Source organism: Misgurnus anguillicaudatus, chromosome 12 (genome assembly GCF_027580225.2).
Source record: "Misgurnus anguillicaudatus chromosome 12, ASM2758022v2, whole genome shotgun sequence".
NCBI lineage: Eukaryota > Metazoa > Chordata > Actinopteri > Cypriniformes > Cobitidae > Misgurnus > Misgurnus anguillicaudatus.
The window spans coordinates 31,148,548-31,167,118 of NC_073348.2; the positions used below are offsets into that span (position 1 = coordinate 31,148,548).

General features: G+C 36.0%; 1 protein-coding gene across 2 annotated transcripts; it reads left to right on the top strand.

Annotated features, from left to right (window-relative positions):
* Positions 1–1,734: 1,734 nt before the first annotated feature.
* wnt11 (wingless-type MMTV integration site family, member 11) lies at positions 1,735–14,058 on the top strand. Of its 2 annotated transcripts, none has more exons than XM_055208221.2 (6): positions 1,735–2,076; positions 3,725–3,938; positions 5,067–5,293; positions 6,591–6,871; positions 6,993–7,285; positions 13,002–14,058. In XM_055208221.2, the coding sequence occupies exons 2-6, from the start codon at positions 3,856–3,858 to the stop codon at positions 13,174–13,176; spliced, it is 1,059 nt and encodes a 352-aa protein (XP_055064196.2). In that variant the 5' UTR covers positions 1,735–2,076; positions 3,725–3,855; the 3' UTR covers positions 13,177–14,058. The 2 variants fall into 2 exon arrangements, with proteins under 2 accessions (XP_055064196.2, XP_055064195.2); XM_055208220.2 differs by having other exon boundaries at positions 1,736–2,076; positions 3,720–3,938.
* The last annotated feature ends 4,513 nt before the right edge of the window (positions 14,059–18,571 follow it).

An 18,571-nucleotide genomic window follows, 5' to 3' on the forward strand; every position in this document is an offset into this window, starting at 1 on the left:
TTTGCCGCTTTAGTTTCAGCTGTGTTAGGGATTACTTTATTAGATTGTTTCCTAAATCAATTAAACTAAAATAGACATGACTGTAGTTTCCAGAGCTAATAGGAGTTTATAAAATAAGACAGTGTGACATTTGCCATGTCTGACATCCACAGACTAGGCATTCAGAGGTCAAACAAGGTTTTGGTGCACATTAAAAAAATATTGTTTATGATGATGAGTTTCACATACAATTCACTTATACACACAGGGGACATGTGATCACATATTCAACTTAATAGGTAAGCTTTTCAGTCTTTTCTTTTAATATTAAAACTCTATTATGCATTACTTTATTCATACATTTACATTTTTCATACAGTAATAAAAAATGCATATTTAAGAACAAAGCAGAAACTATTGATTATTTTGTTGTAAGGATGTTGTCAATATCTTTTTTTACATTGAAGTTGTAATTCTGTATTGAACTGTACTTTATCTTAATAAAAACCAATTGTTTTCTGTTAATCTTTGAATGTGCAGAATATAGGTCTTGTTTTTTATGTGGCACTGTTTGACGTCAAGTTGTTTTTTCCTATACTCATTCCTTTGTCGTACAGACCAACATGCATGCTTAACCTAAAAATTAACGGAATTGCCTAGTTTATATAAAACGGTAGATACTGTTAATAGTGGAAAAACTCTTAATGATTGTATTTTAATTGCGTCATTACTTGTAAATGGGCTTGTGGGGTGTATTTTACAGGGAAAGCTTGTATGTGTTACAAAATCCACTGCAGGAGGTGAAAGCCTTGGACCAGAAAGCCAGGTTAATAACAGAAGCATATGGCAAGAAACATCTTGACTTTTATCACACCATAGACACTATTGAAATGACAGTTACTCTAAATGGTAAAAATATAACTTGGCCATTGTGTGTGATGAGTTCTGTAATAAATGGGCACATATTATGGTCTGTTTTTATTTTATGAAAACAGATTTATATATTATTACCAATCTGTAATTGCATATGGCTTTTTCATACTTATTGATAGACCAAAAATAGCAAGGGAATTACATAGCTTATTATAAATTAAGAAATATCTTTGCTTTGATGTGGGCTACTGTGAGTTTTTCTGAGGGTTGAATCATTTATAGTGCAAAACGTTGAAGGACCTTTGTCATAGTGTCTAAAATGAGATGTGCACTAGGTTATATCTATCATGTTAGGATTATTATTAGCGTCCTTGGAGTATTGCCTTGTTTTTAAAGTGGCCAGCTATTACTCTTAATAATAAAGGTGCTAAAAAGAGTTCTGCCATATGAAACATTTTTGGTTCCTCATAGTTTTATTAGTACCTTTTGTGCAGCAGAAACATTCTTTTAAAGGTTCTTTATGGAACCCTACAGCTCAACAAAGATCCCTGCAGAAAACTTTATTTTTAAGGGTGATGGACGGTGTACTGCACTGTAAATGGCAAAGTGTGGAAACTCTGGCTTACAGCCGTATAGCTTTTAATTTTATGGGCCATGCAAACACTAGAATCGCAAACTTTCCAACAATTTAGGGAATTTTGTGATTTTATGTCCTGAAAATTGATGGACCCGGGATTTCTCACTTCTTCATTTTCTCACGCATGTCCAATGCACTGAAAAATTACACGCGAAGCAAATAACCTTGAGAAAAAACTCTCAGCCTTGAAATACCGTGTCAAAACCAGCGAGACGCGTGAGTGTCACAGATCATATTTTCAAAGTTTTCTTTGGCTCGGAAACCTTAACCACTTTGTTATGCTAATGGCCCCTGACATCAGCGCGAGATCAAAGTGTTGCGCGGGCACATATAACCTCGCGCTCCTGTCTGCACAGTCAGTCAGTTCAACGGATTCCTGAGCGCGTGCAGCACTGCGCAGCGCGAGCCATACAGATCTCATTATCGGACTGTTGCATGATGCTTTTACACTCGGACTTTCCTCACGCACAAAAAAACGGATTAACGGAGATTTAAAGCTTTGCCTGGAGAACTGGATTTAAAATAAGATTAACTTTTGGATTACTTTGGCATTTGGTTGGCGTCGGTCTATATTTGATAAGATATAGGTAAGGATAAAAGTGCATTTTGGTTTATTACGCGAAAATTTTTGCCTAATGTGATGACAGGTTTTTATTGGTGTATTATTCACATTCACACTTCGTATGCACATAAAATAATCTGGTTATAATGTGTATTTATCTGGCTCGTAATGGAAATGTAAAGGTTATTCACAGGGCATTAATGAAGGCTATAATAGTGCCTGTATATGTAAGCCTACTGTATGTGAACTAAATGCATTTTAAGTTTACCTCATGTTTTCATTAACATATAGTTTTTTCGAAACGAACAGAGAGGATTAAAATGTAAGAAGGATATAAAATAAAGAAAACTTAAAGAAACGCAGCTTGCATTAGAATAGTTCAGTTGGGTTTTGTTGCATTATAAAAATATCTTTCGTAGCTTATATCGTATTTATTTAGGCAAAAAAATAAACTAAGAACATCAATTTTATGTGTTTAAATAACTAATACTGAATGAAATTGAATCGTTTAAAAATAAGAATAATTAATACGTTGTGCGGAAAGCAGATAGCTTTAGACAATAGATTAGACTAGACATAAGACATACATTGCACTGTTTTTTTAATGATTTATTTTTATAGTTTGTAATCTAAATAAAAATGACTGTAATTATTTGATTCTTTAATACCTACTTTGTAATTGTAACCACAGGATTTAATGTAGGCTATAGCTTTATATAGTAGTCTGGTTAGGCTTATAGCCAGAAGGGGAAAAACGAAAAAAACTTGCAATCTGGACAATCGCAGTCTGGACGCATCATGCCTGAGGCCAGACTGCAGTGTCCACTGGGAGGTAGTATGTATTTATGTATTTATTGCTCTCCTGTTGCATCAGAGGAAGATAATCTGGAAATATTTGAAAATCTAAAAAGTTTCTCCCCCTCATGTTTGGACAGGAACGATTGCCCAGCAAAGTACTTGTTTATTAAATATATGTATAGATGCGTATTTTGCAATCGATTATAAATCCCTGTAGCCTATAAATTAAACCTATTAAGAAAAAAATGAATAGCATATTCATATTAAAAGTAAATGTTTATATTTAGTAATATGCATTTTCATAAAAATAGAAAGTATTTCTAACCAACATTTAAAAACTTTTTTTTATTTTAGTTACTCTGCAACTAAAATATTAATTAATAATCTGCAACATACACTGTAAAGTAAACTTTGCTGCCTTAAAATGTTTTGTTAAATCAACTCAGATTTACAAGTCATGTCAACAGAGATGAGTTATCACAACTTATAAAATGAAGTTGACTTTTCTCAACTATATTTTATAAGTTATAACAACTCACCTGTAGATATAACAACTCATCTCTAGCCAAGATAAATAATAGTAAGTTGAAATGACTTGTAAATCCGAGTTGGCAGCAAAGTATTTTGCACCTATGAGAGTATGCAATAAACCTCGACTCTTAAAAATAAAGTTTCGATGAAGAATCATTTCTGGTTCTCCAAAAGACCTTTTTAGTCAACTATTTTATTGTGCATCAGAAATATGCCTAGTGTAGACGTTAAAGGTTCTTTTTGCAACATCCAACCCAAAAAGAACCATTTTAAAACCATTATTTTAGTGTACACCCACAAATGTTATCAATATCTGAATATTTCTTATCTTTGACGCAGGAGAGGTGGGAAATAAGTAAAGAAGGCAGAAAAGAAGGAATAATTGGCATGGCTTTTGCCTTTTAATTGTACCAGTGCCAAAAAGCCTTGCACCTGCATCAGTCTCCTCTGCTCGAGCTGGATCTTATTCTTCAGCATGAAGCAAACATCCCATTCACTTCATCTCTGTATCTTCACATTCCTGCTTCTGTCAAAGGAGTGCACTGGAATCAGATGGCTGTGAGTTGCTCTTTTCTCTCTTTCTATACTAAAACGGTTTAAAATGTACTCGGCATGCTTTACTAAGTTAATTTAAAAGAAGCTTCACAAACGTATATTCTGTTACATTACACAGACCGTACTGTTAATTCCATATCCTGACAACACAAATTTCCTGTTAACTTGGGATATCTACAGAATATTTTGTATCCACATAATCTCACTCTTAATCACATACTGGAGAAACTGAGACGCGAGGGGCCGGTTTGCTCGAGCAAGATGTTAGTAAAGGTTTCCACAGTCTTGATATTGCATGGCAAGAAATGCAAAACAGATGCTGTAATAAACACCTGTGTTCGCTGGATAATGAAGGAAGGTGCGTGTGTAGGTTAAGACATTGGTCTGTCAGTCACAGCATATCATGGAACATAAACTGGCAGCTCCTAATCTGAAACAGGCAAAGACTGAGAAAGCATTGGTTAGTTCTCACGAACGCTAATACATAAAAAGAGAATACAGTAAAAGAGAGAGATGGTATAGTAACAAAGCCTGAATTCTTTCCACAATTCATATAATAGAGAAGCTTACTAAATCACATTCAGTGATCCACAATCTGTTAATATTTTTCCGCGTTGAAGAATGAATCCTCTTATACTGTCTGACAGCTACTTTACCATGGTACATAAGTAGTGTTTTAACTCTGTCCAAATTATCTTGCGGATAAATGAGTTTTTTCCACTGGCTTTCTTGCTTTCCAGCAATGCAGAAATACCCCCTCTTCCATTTTGGCCTCATCTTGATTGATTATCTCTGGGAATGGCTTGTTGTTTGCATGCCTTTGTGAGCGAGACACCGAACAATTTTAGCCCGCAGCTCAAATGCGTGCGAGAATGCTTTCGCAAACATATTTAAACTGTTTATGATCATGGCTAATATTTGAGAGCTGACTTTATTTATTTGATTTTTGTTGAGCCCACAATTCGCATGCAATTTCATCTTAGCGTTACTTTAACATTTTAACAGTAGTTTAACGTTAACGGTAATATTTTGATCGCCAAAATAGTTTTTTAGCTTAAAATGCAAAGTGCAATGGATTTAAACAAATGTCTTTCCAGTGCTTAAATAAAACGTATAACCCTCCTCATTCAGGTCACTAGCGCAGACCACACAGCACATCAACAAGACCCAGAATTGCAAGACGTTGCCAGGTCTCGTCTCTTCTCAGGCCCAGCTCTGTAGGAGCAACCTGGAACTCATGCAAACTATCATCCAAGCTGCAAGGGAGGTTAAAAAGGTCTGCCAGAAAACCTTTACAGACATGCGCTGGAACTGTTCCTCTATTGATGCTCCCAAATACCTCCCAGACCTGGAGCGAGGTGAGTTACTGAAGTGTCCAAGAATGCATGCATAAGGATATGTTTTGTTTTTTGGTGTCCCACTGTTGAAATGTATTAAATGTATAAATGTTTGTACGACACAGTGTGTTGCCTTAAATTTGGCCTCATTGCCAGTCCCTTCAAGCCAACTGAAGTGACCACACAACCTCTCTTTAAACCAGAATGTGGTCTCCATTTAAGCTGTTATACGTCTGAGAAGCTCATCTAATTGTTAAGGGAAAAGTTTATGAGCTTCAAACAGCCTTGCTCCGGGTAAGGCAGAGTATGCCAGTTAAACGCTGGCCTGAATATTCCCCCTAAGTGCCTCACTGCTGGATAAAAGACATTGTGCTCCTGCCTACCCGAAATGCAGAATTCTTGGGCCTTTTTCTTTCATAAACTGTGTTTGATATGAGGCTTTACGGAGGTTCAGCGTTTACTGTGTATCCTAACAATAGGATCCTTTCTATTCAATGAGAGATGCTATTGAGTTAGTCATGTAGCAATAGATGAAGAATTGCATTTTTTGCTATCTGCTCTAGTTTAAGGCCAAGTTATTATGTGGCCTCCAAGCCCAAAAATCAAATCAATTACATAATGTCAAGCCGTTACTTTTGGTTAAAAAACATATCTCTTTGTTCACATACTCTAAACTTTATTACTACCTCGCGGACTGTCTTAAATTTCCGCACAGCTTTGATACGAGTGTGCTTTGACGTGTAGTTAAATAATCCTCCCTATTTGTTTATTAAGGGCCGCTGCTGCTGGATAGTCAAAGTAAATCTTGTTGAAGTTTCAGATCCCTCGTTGAGAGAAAACTATGCAGCACCGCACACCGTTTACTTTTGTCAGGAGTCGAAATCTCTCATAAGTGTACTACTAAGGAGACGGCCTTTGATGTACCTCATTCAGGGTCACACTGTGTCACCCCTATTATTATGTCATGACATTTGTGCACCATGTAAGAAGTTCCATAATTTCCGTCATTATCCTTTCATATCGCTGCTTGTTTTTTATATTACTTTTTTCTGTAAAGAAAGAAAATATGAAGAGTTTCGTTGCAAAACGAGATAAATCCATTTTTTTTACATTTTTGTCAAAACATGTTTATTATTATGTTATCATGTTATTATTTTGTTTTATGCTGCTACTAGCTGTATTTTTTAAGTTATGAAGGTTTAAATCAAAACAAACCAACTGCAGTTGCATTGAAATGCACAACCAAAAAACGAGAATTCTAAACAAATACAGGTTTTGCAACAAAACTCTTCATATGTTTTAATTTGTCCTTTTTCAGGAACAAGGGAATCGGCGTTCGTGTACGCGCTCTCCGCAGCAGCCATAAGTCACACTATAGCACGCGCGTGCACTTCTGGAGATCTGAGGTTGTGCACCTGTGGTCCGATTCCTGGTGAAATACCCGAGCCGGGTTATAGATGGGGCGGGTGTGCTGATAACCTGCACTATGGTCTTCTCATGGGTTCCAAGTTTTCAGATGCCCCCATGAAGATGAAAAAGAAAACGGGCTCGAATGCCAATAAGCTGATGCATCTCCACAACAGCGAAGTTGGCAGACAGGTAGGAGAATATTACAAATCCAAATTAAGTCATATGATTTAATAAACTAACGTTTTATCTGTGGTTAGCCACAACGTAGTTACAAATGGTCAAGATGTTCACACTATCATCTCCTCTGCAGGCTTTGCGAGATGCTCTGGTCATGAAGTGCAAATGCCACGGCGTTTCCGGTTCCTGCTCCATTAGGACCTGTTGGAGGGGCCTACAGGACCTGAAGGACATCGCTATGGATTTGAAGACCAAGTACTTGTCAGCCACTAAGGTGGTCCATCGGCCCATGGGCACACGCAAGCAACTCGTCCCTAAAGATATCGACATCCGGCCAGTTCAAGAGAATGAGCTGGTCTATCTGCAAAGTTCACCGGATTACTGCATGAAGAATGACAAGATGGGATCTTTCGGAACTCAGGACAGGTGAGATTCATTTTTTCAAAAATTACATATTTTGGGGTTTAAATTAATACAAAACAAACAATACAATAATAAAGTAATGAAAAGTATTATTTTAGTCATATTTTTGTCGTTTTTAAAGTGGTTCCTTGCAACCTGGTTAGAATGGCACATTGTATGTAAAAACTTGCATTGTGTGTGTGCATGCACGCGCATACACACGTGTGTCTGACATGTCCAAAATGACTGTGTCCTCTTTACTGTTATCATTGGCTGTCTGTGAGCAATGCTGCTATTCACAGAGCTTAGACAGCACTCGGTTGATACCAACGCTGCACATGGAGATTAGCATGACAATGAATCTTTCCTGCTTATTTCCTATTGCTTTATCAGTGGAGGCTCAGGTGTAGATACAAGTAAGAATGAAGTAAGGTCCACTTCCTTGCTTTTGTTTTGTTTGTTTGTCTGTATTGTTATTCTTGGCTAAGCTACGTGGAGCCATTGGTTCATATGGCTTATAGAATTTTCCGCAAGTTATCCATAACTTAACCGTGGTAAACTCAATGTAACGGGACTTATTGTTTAGCGGCCTACTGGTTTTCAAAGCTTTTGTCAGCAGTGTGCCAAAAGACAACATTGTTCAGGATCAGATGCATTAAAAAAAATTCTCACTGATTTTACATTGATATCAAGCTTTGGCATGGTCTTACTCAGTCAGTATTAAAGATATCAAGGTTGCATTTTTACAGAATGATGATGATATTATCTAAAAAAAGTAAATCACAAAATATAATTTAGGCAAGGTCATATATTAATAAGTCTGAAGCAACATGGCACATTTATATAGGAAGTGTGGAGGGCTACTTTTTTATATATATTTTATTCAAAACTTGTAAAAAAATATAAAAATATGTAATGAATAAATATTAAAATTCAGGCTATTAATAGAATGTGCTTTGGCGGGCAACTCACACACTCTGTGCGGGCAACCCGGTGCCCGCGGGCACCATTGGAGACCACTGGTTTATACATTTCTTAAAAGCTTTAAACGTGGATCATCCTGTCCGATTTTAAAGACAGAATTAGCCTATTTGTTTTACCATTTACATTGTAAAAGTTATTTTCAGTTGAATATTAAAAGTGTTTCACATTTGAGGTCAGCATCCAGATAACCTGGAGACGTGCTACATGTCAGGTGCACTCAGCACACAGAGAGCATCCTCAGCATTAGTCCAGATAAGGCCACTTACACGTGCTCTCTGTTCTTATATTTAGTGCTATACACTTAGTCACAAGACACTGGTGTGTTCTTTAAATGCTAAAGAATGTCAATAGGGAACAATGTGTGTCGCACTTGTTGCTACCATGGTGGTCTCTGGAATGTAAGGGTGGTCATCGTGCCGTTTTACCCTGTACCTGCCTGTAAAACATCTCGAAGTTTGTTTTAACGTTGGTTCTTCAAGCAGCCTGTCATGTTTCATCACTAATAAATGTAAATGTAATGTACTCAAGATTAAAATTAAGAGTATTTTCAGGATCATTACAAAAATAAAAAAATCGATTTCTTACTACTTTAATGAAAAAATAATGATTTAAACAATCAGGTGCTTATCCACCATATAATTTAAATGTTTTGATTTGTATTGATTTTGATTGAAATACAAAAACAAATGTTAATACAGTAATGCGAAAATAATGAGAGTAACCACTGAGAATAGAAAATCAAACCTGGACTGCTTTTGTCAGATTTACACATAACGTTTTATTAAAGCGAAGGGCAGGAAGCCGCTATCATTCTCCTCTCATTGTGGTTTGGAGGGACTTAAGATAATGATTCCCGAGTGTTAGCCTAACTAAAGCTGTAGAGAGAGGATAACATGCAATCTGATTTGGCGGTGAGAGACAAGATAGATTAACCCGAACATATCTCATCTCGCTCATCTAAAGTTACATTGCTCTCAATGTTCCCAAATTTGCATTGTGGACCACATGGCTCTTATTAATAAAATTAGTGCATTAAAAGTTCAGACAGATTACATCCCAAAGGCTTAGAGAGATGATCGTGACTAAAGAAACAAGCGCGGCAGTATTTTCCTGAGAGAGAACTATTAGTGATGTGTTTTCACTTTGGGGTAAAGAAAATCACAGCTGTTAAACTAATGTAAACTAATTATAAAACCAGATCACTTTTATTAGCAGGTTTAAATGTAAATGTGTAGATGTTTTTGTAATTTGGATTTTTTGTAACATAAGGTTGTATTTGAGTTTCGTTGCAAAACGAGATAAATCCATTTTTTTACATTTTTGTCAAAACATGTTTATTATTATGTTATCATGTTATTATTTTGTTTTATAGTGCTACTTAGCTGTATTTTTTAAGTTATGAAGGTTTAAATCAAAACAAACCAACTGCAGTTCAATTGATATTAATTGGAATGCACAACCAAAAAACAAGATTTCTGAACAATTAAAAAATTGGTGGTTATCTCGTTTTGCAACGAAACTCTTCATTTGTTAACATGTGCTAAACTGAATCAACAATGAACAATACGGCATTTAGTAATGTTATTTAATGTAAAATTCAACATTTATTCATTTGTTTTGGAAATCAAAAGTGTATTTGAAGAGTTTCGTTTCAAAACGAGATAAATTCTTTTTTTTTACATTTTTGTCAAAACATGTTTATTATTATGTTATCATGTTATTATTTTGTTTTATGGTGCTTTTTAGCTGTATTCTTTAAGTTATGAAGGTTTAAATAAAAAAAACTGCAGTTGCATTGATATTAATTGGAATGCACAACCAAAAAATGAGTTTTCTGAAAAATTAAAAAAACGGAGTTATCTCGTTTTGCAACGAAACTCTTCATTTGTTAATATTAGTAATGCACAATGAACTAACACGAACAATTGTATTGGCATTAAAAGAAAACACTACCATTTTTTTATTTTTTACTTTGTTCTTACCTCAACTTAGACAAATTAATACATACCAATCTTTTTTCAATGCGTGCACTTTTAATCTTTGTACAGCGCCTCCTGAATGTGTTAGGATTTAGCCTAGCCCCATTTATTCCTTAGGATCCAAACAAACGTATTATTTTGTGCCACCGTATTTACTCGTGTAACTACTCATGTAACAGTCTTTAAAAAGGGAAAACATGGAAGTGTTTGGTGGGTTTAAAATTCATCCCTGTTTGGATCCTAAGGAATGAATGGGGCTAGGCTAAATGCTAACACATTCACGAGGTGCTATACAAAGATTAAGCGCACGCATTGAAAAAAGATAGGTATGTATTAATTTGTATAAGATGAGGTAAGAACATAGTAAAATATTGAAAATGGTGGTGTTTTCCTTTAACTAACATTAATAAAGTTGAATAAATCATGTAAAACGATTACTTTTTGTTACTAATGTTAACAAAATACAACCTTTTCCATATCCTAGTCGCAGACTAAAATGCATGTTAGAGCTGTCTTAATTTCAAAACATCTTGCACTGACATACATATAAGTGCCATTGTTTGATCTCAAGATGCACACCAGTATTATTTTTTATATGTTTGTAAAAACGTAACTACGAAGACCTAGTCCTGGATTAATCTAAACCCCAGTCCGGGAAACTGCCCCTAAATGTGTGCCGTATGGGCTACTCATTGAAATTTAAGAGTATATTACACAGACTTCACACTGACCTGAGAGCGACTCTTTTTTTAAAGCGACAGCTTTGTTCTAGTTTTAAATAACAGCATTCTTCTTCTCTCCCTCCTTCTCATAGTTGCCATACTCTCTGTCTCTCAGCACCCAGGCCATTAACACCACACAATTATAAAACAATGCACTTACGCACAGAGGGCTACACACAGGCCGACCCCTAGTGTATAGAATGTGATTTATGACAGGGCTATTTTTTTGCTTACTTAACATGCCTTAGGCTTTAGTAAATGAAGGCCTTTACAAGATGCACTCCAGCTAGACTTAAATCTTAGAGTAAATGTTCCCTAGGTACAAATCACCAGGCTCTCAAACCAGCTATGAGGAGGTTTAAGCTGCTGGGTTATTACTGTATGTGGCCGAGCTAAATGTTCATATGGTTTGAAAAAGATTTATGCTTAGTGATGGCTCACATGGTCAGCGAGGTCTTCTATTTTTGTTTGGTTTTAAATACATTATGTTGAAGTCTGGATAGTGATTTATCATGTAATGAGGAATGATCATGATGGTTGGATGGTAGTGTTGAGATTTTATTTGGATATTTATGACCCTGTCTTTGAAATACAAGCTAAAGATGAGATTTGGAGCTTCTATAATTAATCAGTCAATATTAAAGATATCATGGTTATATTTTTACTGTTCTTTACATTATGTAGAATTATTTTATGTACAAAACAGTCAATCACAAAAAATTACCTTACCTGGGTTTTCCAGCCCAGTCACAGGAAATTACGTACCTCACGTAATTATTTGATTCTTTTTTGTGATACTGTCACCAATTTCCCAATTTTTAATGATCGTATCACAAATGTTTTGTTTATATGTCATTGTCACGTATTGGTTACTCACCTGTTTTGTCCTATTTTCTTACCATTGTCGCTTCGGTTTAGGGTTAGATTTACATAGAATGACATCCTTTTCAAACCCAACTCTTACCCTAATGCCAGGCGACAATGTTTTAAAATTTAGAAAATATAAAAAAATGAATCAGAAAAAATAGTATAAACCATTACTTAAAGTGACATCCTAATGCAAACACCAAATATAACCCTAAACCGAAAATGGTTTGAAAATAGGAAAAAGCAGTTGAATACGTACGGAGCCCCTAAGGGGACATGGAGCAAAAATAAAATAAAGTTTAGTTTCGCATGCGCACGGGAAACTATCGCGAGCGCACGGGAAACTATCGCGTGCGCACGAGAAACTATCGCGTGTTCACGTGAAAGTTTTGCTTTCACGTGCGTGCACGAAAGTTTCACGTGCGTGCATGAAAGTTTCAAGTGAGTGCGCGAAAGTTTCACGTAAACGCGCGAAAGTTTCACGTGAGCGTGCGAAACTAAAATTTGAAAAAAAATCTGCATATAAGTTTTCGCGTGAGCACATGAAAGTTTCACATGAGCACATGAAACTAAACTTTAGATTTTTTTACTCCAGTGTCACCTTAGGGGCTCGGTAAATACGTGACAATGATACATAAACAGAAATTCGTGATACAATCACAAAAAACGCAGAAATTCATGACAGTATCACGAAAAAGAATAAAAAAGTATCTGACTATTGGTACATCATTTTGGGTAGGGGTTTTCACAGTTAGGGTCACATTTTCTTATAAATAAATATTTTAGTGGCATTGCCACTATTCTAACTCTAATTTATTTCTAAAATATTACAGTTTTTAAAAACAATGTGAGAAGCATGCATTTTGAGATGCATGCATTTTAGATGCATGCCTTTTACTGCAATTGATTGATTTTGAATGCCATTCAAATGCACTAAAAACTCATGTCTGCTCTTAAAACTAAAACCAGCCGAATACGTTTGTGTAACTCACTAACTGATTTAAAAAATGTATTTATGGTTAAATGGTGGAGCTTTGTGTTAGATGCACAAAGGTCATGGGTTCGATTCCCAAGGAACACACCAACTTATATAATGTAAACCTTTGGATTTTTTTTATGGTGGCATGGCACAAGCTTTTCTCCTTTACTTATTCTCCACCCTCTCTCTTTCTTTTGTTTCCACCACAGGCAGTGCAATAAAACCTCCAATGGCAGTGACAGCTGTGATCTGATGTGCTGTGGCAGAGGATACAACCCTTACTCCGAGAGAGTGGTGGAACGGTGCCACTGCAAATATCACTGGTGCTGCTACGTCACGTGCAAGAAGTGCGAGCGGACTGTGGAGAGATACGTATGCAAATGAGTCGGCCTGCAGTCATCACCGCCAGCCACGCCAATCCCCGTCACGTCACCCTCGTGCCTATTATCAACCAATCAGACCTGGAACACTGCTGGTTATACCTGATCATTTAACAAAACTGCTGAATTCTCAGACCACAGATAACCAAAGCACTATGTTACCAACAAGGCTTACATTTGTGTTATGCTTTTCCAGCTTGTATACTTTAAAGAAGAAATGATTTATTTTCGGTTTTATGAACATTTATAGAGAAGCAATAATTCAAAGATGGAATTTTTCAGTGCACAAATCAACATGGTTGGGTCGAAAATACCGAGCTGTTGGTCACCGTCCTCACTTGTCTCTGTTATTTTGAATTTTTTGCATAGAAACATATGCTTCTTTATCTGGATCTTGCAAAGTTTATTTTTGTTACACAGTACCTGGGTCGCTTTTTTGCAAAGAAAATTGATCCGAAAAGGATTCCACATTCCGAGTTCTAAGGGATTCAGACCTCGGTACTCTGCTTTCACAAGTTAAGACTGAAAACACGAAGAAAGTGTTGAACATGAAAGGGAACTTGAAATACGGCTAATGGATGAGGAACTGTGCAATGGCTTCCATCTGCTGGGTCTGATACTTCAGTTCTAAGCTGTTAGAGGAGAAATACCTGCATTTATTCCACATATACAAGCAAGGACATTGGATGTGTTGTGCCTTGTTAAATTTTTACTCGAAACCAAACGTGCAGGCGTTCAAATCTCCAACCTCTCTGAGGATGAGAACAGAGTATATGGGTCAGCCTTCATGAACCACTTATTTGTGGATGTACATACTGTCATTTTTGTATGCTGAATTAAAAAAAGAAATATTTATAAACTAATTAAAAATCTTTACCATTTAAAACGGCGAGGAGTCTTTTTTGTTACAAAGAAATTGGATTCACTTTTCGTGACGTGTTGTGTAAGACTGATTGCAAAAACAAAACCACTTAAAGGTTATTTCCATAGTTATCATTAATTTAAGTTCCTTTTCTTGGATAAATAACAATTTAGGACAATTACGCACGACACCGATATAAATCATCTCGCACTTGTTATTTTTTCGATTAAAGACGCACAGTGATTGGTCTGTCAAACTCGAAAACCCTGGGAAAGTGTTTGTTTGGACACCAAACCCTAATAAATAAGAATGTAGGGCTAGGGGTTCGCTTGGCACAATGGGCGCTACTCTTTCCAATGTATAATTGTCCATTACTCATGGGCTCGTAAGTAAAAGTCTTGTTTTATTCAAGTTTTACAGCAACAGTGAAAGTGAAGTGAAGCAGTACATTCCATTAAAGTAAACAGCGCTGTCCCTTTAACTTTCAAATTTCTCCCGTAATTGCTTCTCGTGGTACGATCAGAGCGGAAAGGATTTTCGGTGGTTAGCTTTAAAACAAGCTCACTGGCTTTAGTTCTGTTTTAAGGTCAAGAGTGAGAATGAGTAAGAATGTGAATTGTATCATTTACAATATTTGAATTATTTAAGAAATCAATGTGGATGAGATTAGCACATATTGTAAGAGGATTTTAATGATGAAAGTACACATTTTGTATAAAGAACAGTTTTAACTTGTAAGCTTGCCAAGTTGTTGTCACAGACAGGGGCTGAGAGATTTCACCCGAGCCAAGAACAACTCTGGTGTTTTCATACATGTTGAGGAAAACCCTGTAACCGAAAATCATCTGTATAGAAATCCGCTGAGAAGAATGCAACATGCTCATACATCAAACTTCAGTCCAATTATAAACCAAATACAGTTTCAGATAGCAGCAGCCAGCTCATTAATAATGAATTCCCAAACAGTATTAAAGCAAGCTTTGAACACACATTAGTCTTAAATTGTTAAAACTGTTACTTGTCTAGTCTTGAAGTTATGATTCTGAGCAATGCGGGTCCACTATGTTGATGTCATCCATTTCAAACACCCACTTAACTCATTCACCGCCAGCCTTTTTGAGAAAAGTTGCCCACCTGCATTTTTCTGATTTTAACAAAAGTTTCACAAAATTCCTTGCAGGAAAAATTATCTTCTATAAATATATAAACATACAAATTATATCAAATTAAAGAACACACGCTCTGCTTTCAAACAAACAATAAACAAACAAACAAACAAAATGGGGAAAAAAACGTTTCATTATATATTTACTTTTTCCACTTAATTTAACCACTGAAATATGGATATTTCTCTTAAAAAATATCATGTTGAGCAAAAAGCTTAAAATATTGCGTTTTTGTAAAGGAATTTATGTTAGAGATCAGACTCAGAATGACTATCAAACATAAAGGCAGTTAAAATAAATCATTAAATCTTTTTAACTTTAACTTTTTAACCGTTTTTGATAAATTCGGTTTGGCCATTTAGTGGATAAAAGCGGTATTACACTTTCACTTTGAAATTCGTCCAGAAAGGCATATTTATTAGTTAAATATTAACTCATAATTGACGAGATAACTTGTCAATGGCGGTGAATGAGTTAAATGCTTTAAAATGCAAAAAACTTCATGCACAACTGTGATGTAAAAGAGTGCCCGTCGGAGTGTTTACAACCTGGTACAAAAAAGTGTTTTTGGTCTATATAGCTAATTTTACCCTTCATGCCAACTGTGATGGGGTGAATTTTTTGATAACTCATTCGTTTAAATTATATTAAGCCTTAAAGTTCTGCATAATTAAGGGCGTGGCTACTTGAGTGTCGGGTGAACTGCCACTGCTGTCACTACTGTCGAGCTAGGCGTGTATGGTTTGAGCTTCACCCACGTCCCGCCTCTTTACCCTTTTTAGATGATCCGCGAGTGATGCGCCCAAAATGGCGACCGCAGGCTCCGCCCACAATTGGCTTCAAAAAAGCTCTTCACAAACCTATGGGTGACTTCACGGACACTACGTCCATATTTCACGGACTTCACGGACACTACGTCCCTCCCCCTTTTAAAACAGCCAGTGGTGTTTAGTTGACCTTACAGCCCAGAAACCAATTAGAAGCATAATGTGCAGAATCATGATGTCATAAAAAATTGGCAGAAGTGAAAACCTAATATGCTAATATGCTTATAGATGGTTTCATCAGACGCAAACGAGTCTCACCGCAAGTCGTGTTATAGTAAGGAAAATTTTGATTAATTTATTCGTGTTTGATGACACGAATTTCCGCTGTTTTTCGTATCTCTGGAGAAGAATGTCTTTTTCATCCTTCCCAGCACGAATTTCTATCAATGGCTGTTCGTGTATGTGTCACGACTTTCTTTATCGTGTCATTTTATATTTTGTTTTTTCATCGTTTTTCCTATTTTTAAATCATTGTCGCTTGGGGTTAGAGTTAGATTCAGGGTTTGCGTTAGGATGTAATTTTAGGCATTGGTTTCTACATGTTTTTCGTCCACTTTTAAAACTATTCTCGCCTGGAGTTGGGGTTAGAGTTGGGGTTTGGGTTAGGAAGTCGCAGAAAGTGATTCTAACCCTAACCCCAAGCGACAATGGTCAAAAAATAGAAAACAACAATGAGAAAACAAAATATAAAATGACACATAAAGAAAGTCGTGCCACAGACACGCACACCCATTGATAGAAATTTGTGCTGGGAAGGACGAAAAAGACACAAGTCTACAGGGACACGACAAACAGTGGAAATTCGTGTCATTAAACACAAATAAATTAATCAAAATTTTCGTTACTATAACACGACTTACCGTGAGACTGGGTTGAGTTGCCATTGTCTTATTGTCTGGCTAATGGCTAAACTGACCTCAGAACAAGTACCTTGTTGAAAATACAAATGTTTCGGTTTCCTAAAGACGAGGGGAGACGGCGAGCATTGATCACCACTGTGTGCGAAAAGAGGCTCAAGTGTTCAAGGATTTGTAGCTAACCAATGTTGGGGAAAGTTACTTTTAAAAGTAAAGCATTACAATATTAAGTTGCTCCCCAAAAAAGTAACTAATTGCGTTACTTAGTTACTTTTCATGGAAAGTAATGCTTACATTACTTTTTAGTTACTTTTGCGTTACTTTTTCTTGGCTGAGGCTTGATTTCTTTCAGGCCTTCTGCATTCAGAAATTGCATATTTCATCACAAAAATGTCAAACTCTGGCCATCTCAGTTTCTGACTCAAACACTGAAAAAAATGATTCATTGAATTTAATCAATTTTTTTAAGGTAAGTGGTTGCAATCAATTTATTTAAGCTATATTTAAACAAAAAAGATTAGTAAAGTAATATAAAATATAAAACTTTTGTTTAAATGTAGCTTAAATAAATTGATTGCAACCACTTACCTTAAAAAAATTGATTAAATTCAATGAATCATTTTTTTCAGTGAACTGTTCCCACACAGGGGTGTACGCATAGAGTGCATAATGTGACTACGCTTAATTCAGTACATATATTTTTTTCAAATAAATTAATTAAACAAAAAAAGTAACTTGCATTACTTTTTTGAAAAAGTAACTCAAATAATAATGTGTACATTTAAAAAGTAATGCGTTACTTTACTCGTTACTTCAGAAAAGTAATATTATTACGTAATGCAAGCTACTTTTAATGCATTACCCCCAAAACTGTAGCTAACATTGTACACATTAATTTAACACCGTAACGTTAGCTCAGTGTAGTAGTTGATATGCTTTAGCTATAATTTGAAACAAGATAGTTTACTTTTATTTTGCTTGTTATCAGAAATAATCTGCTCTATAAAGATTTTTTGTGGATGTCTTGGTGCACGCAAGTATTCTTAAGGCTAACATATTCATACTAAAAGCCTGGTCAAAAGTTTGCTATTAGATGTCTGTGTGCATGCGTTTTAGTACATATCTATTTGTGGGGGCAGGTAGGATGAATAAGAAGGAGGAAATAGCAGTCTTGTGCAGGTGGGAGGGGAACCTCAGCACCCACAGCTTGGTCTGTCGACAGACTCAAGGACGCCTCTGTCAGTGGTGCGCCCTATAACGGCAGCTGAAGTTGGGGGTTTGGGGTGTTAGTTGCCCATGCCTTTTCACTATCAAAGCTATCACCGGGGACTGTCACCTGGTGAGTGAGAAGATACATGACTAAGAAACTCATTAATAAAGAACAGATTGAGCAGTGCATTTGTAGGCACGGTCCAAAATTAACTTTTTGGCACATCTACTAACGGTAGCAGTAACATAATGAAAAAATACAGTGGCTATATACTGTGTATTTGTATGACATATATGCCTTTATGATAGCATATTATTTAATCGAATAGGGCCAAGAGAGTCTGATATATCTCAGTGAAAATGTTTCTGTGTTGTTCATACAGACATGTGGACACACTGTGACATCATTTGGTTTCTTATATGTTTATATTTGTTTTCGTCTGAGCAATAGGAGTGGGATATTTGGTTTAGTAGTATA

Bases quoted from the DNA above. Each gene is read 5' to 3' on its own strand.
- wnt11 (XM_055208221.2), top strand. From the start codon at position 3,856: ATGAAGCAAACATCCCATTCACTTCATCTCTGTATCTTCACATTCCTG. The intron at 5,294-6,590 runs GTGAGTTACTGA...GTCCTTTTTCAG, and splicing joins CCTCCCAGACCTGGAGCGAG to GAACAAGGGAATCGGCGTTC. The intron at 6,872-6,992 runs GTAGGAGAATAT...TCTCCTCTGCAG, and splicing joins ACAGCGAAGTTGGCAGACAG to GCTTTGCGAGATGCTCTGGT.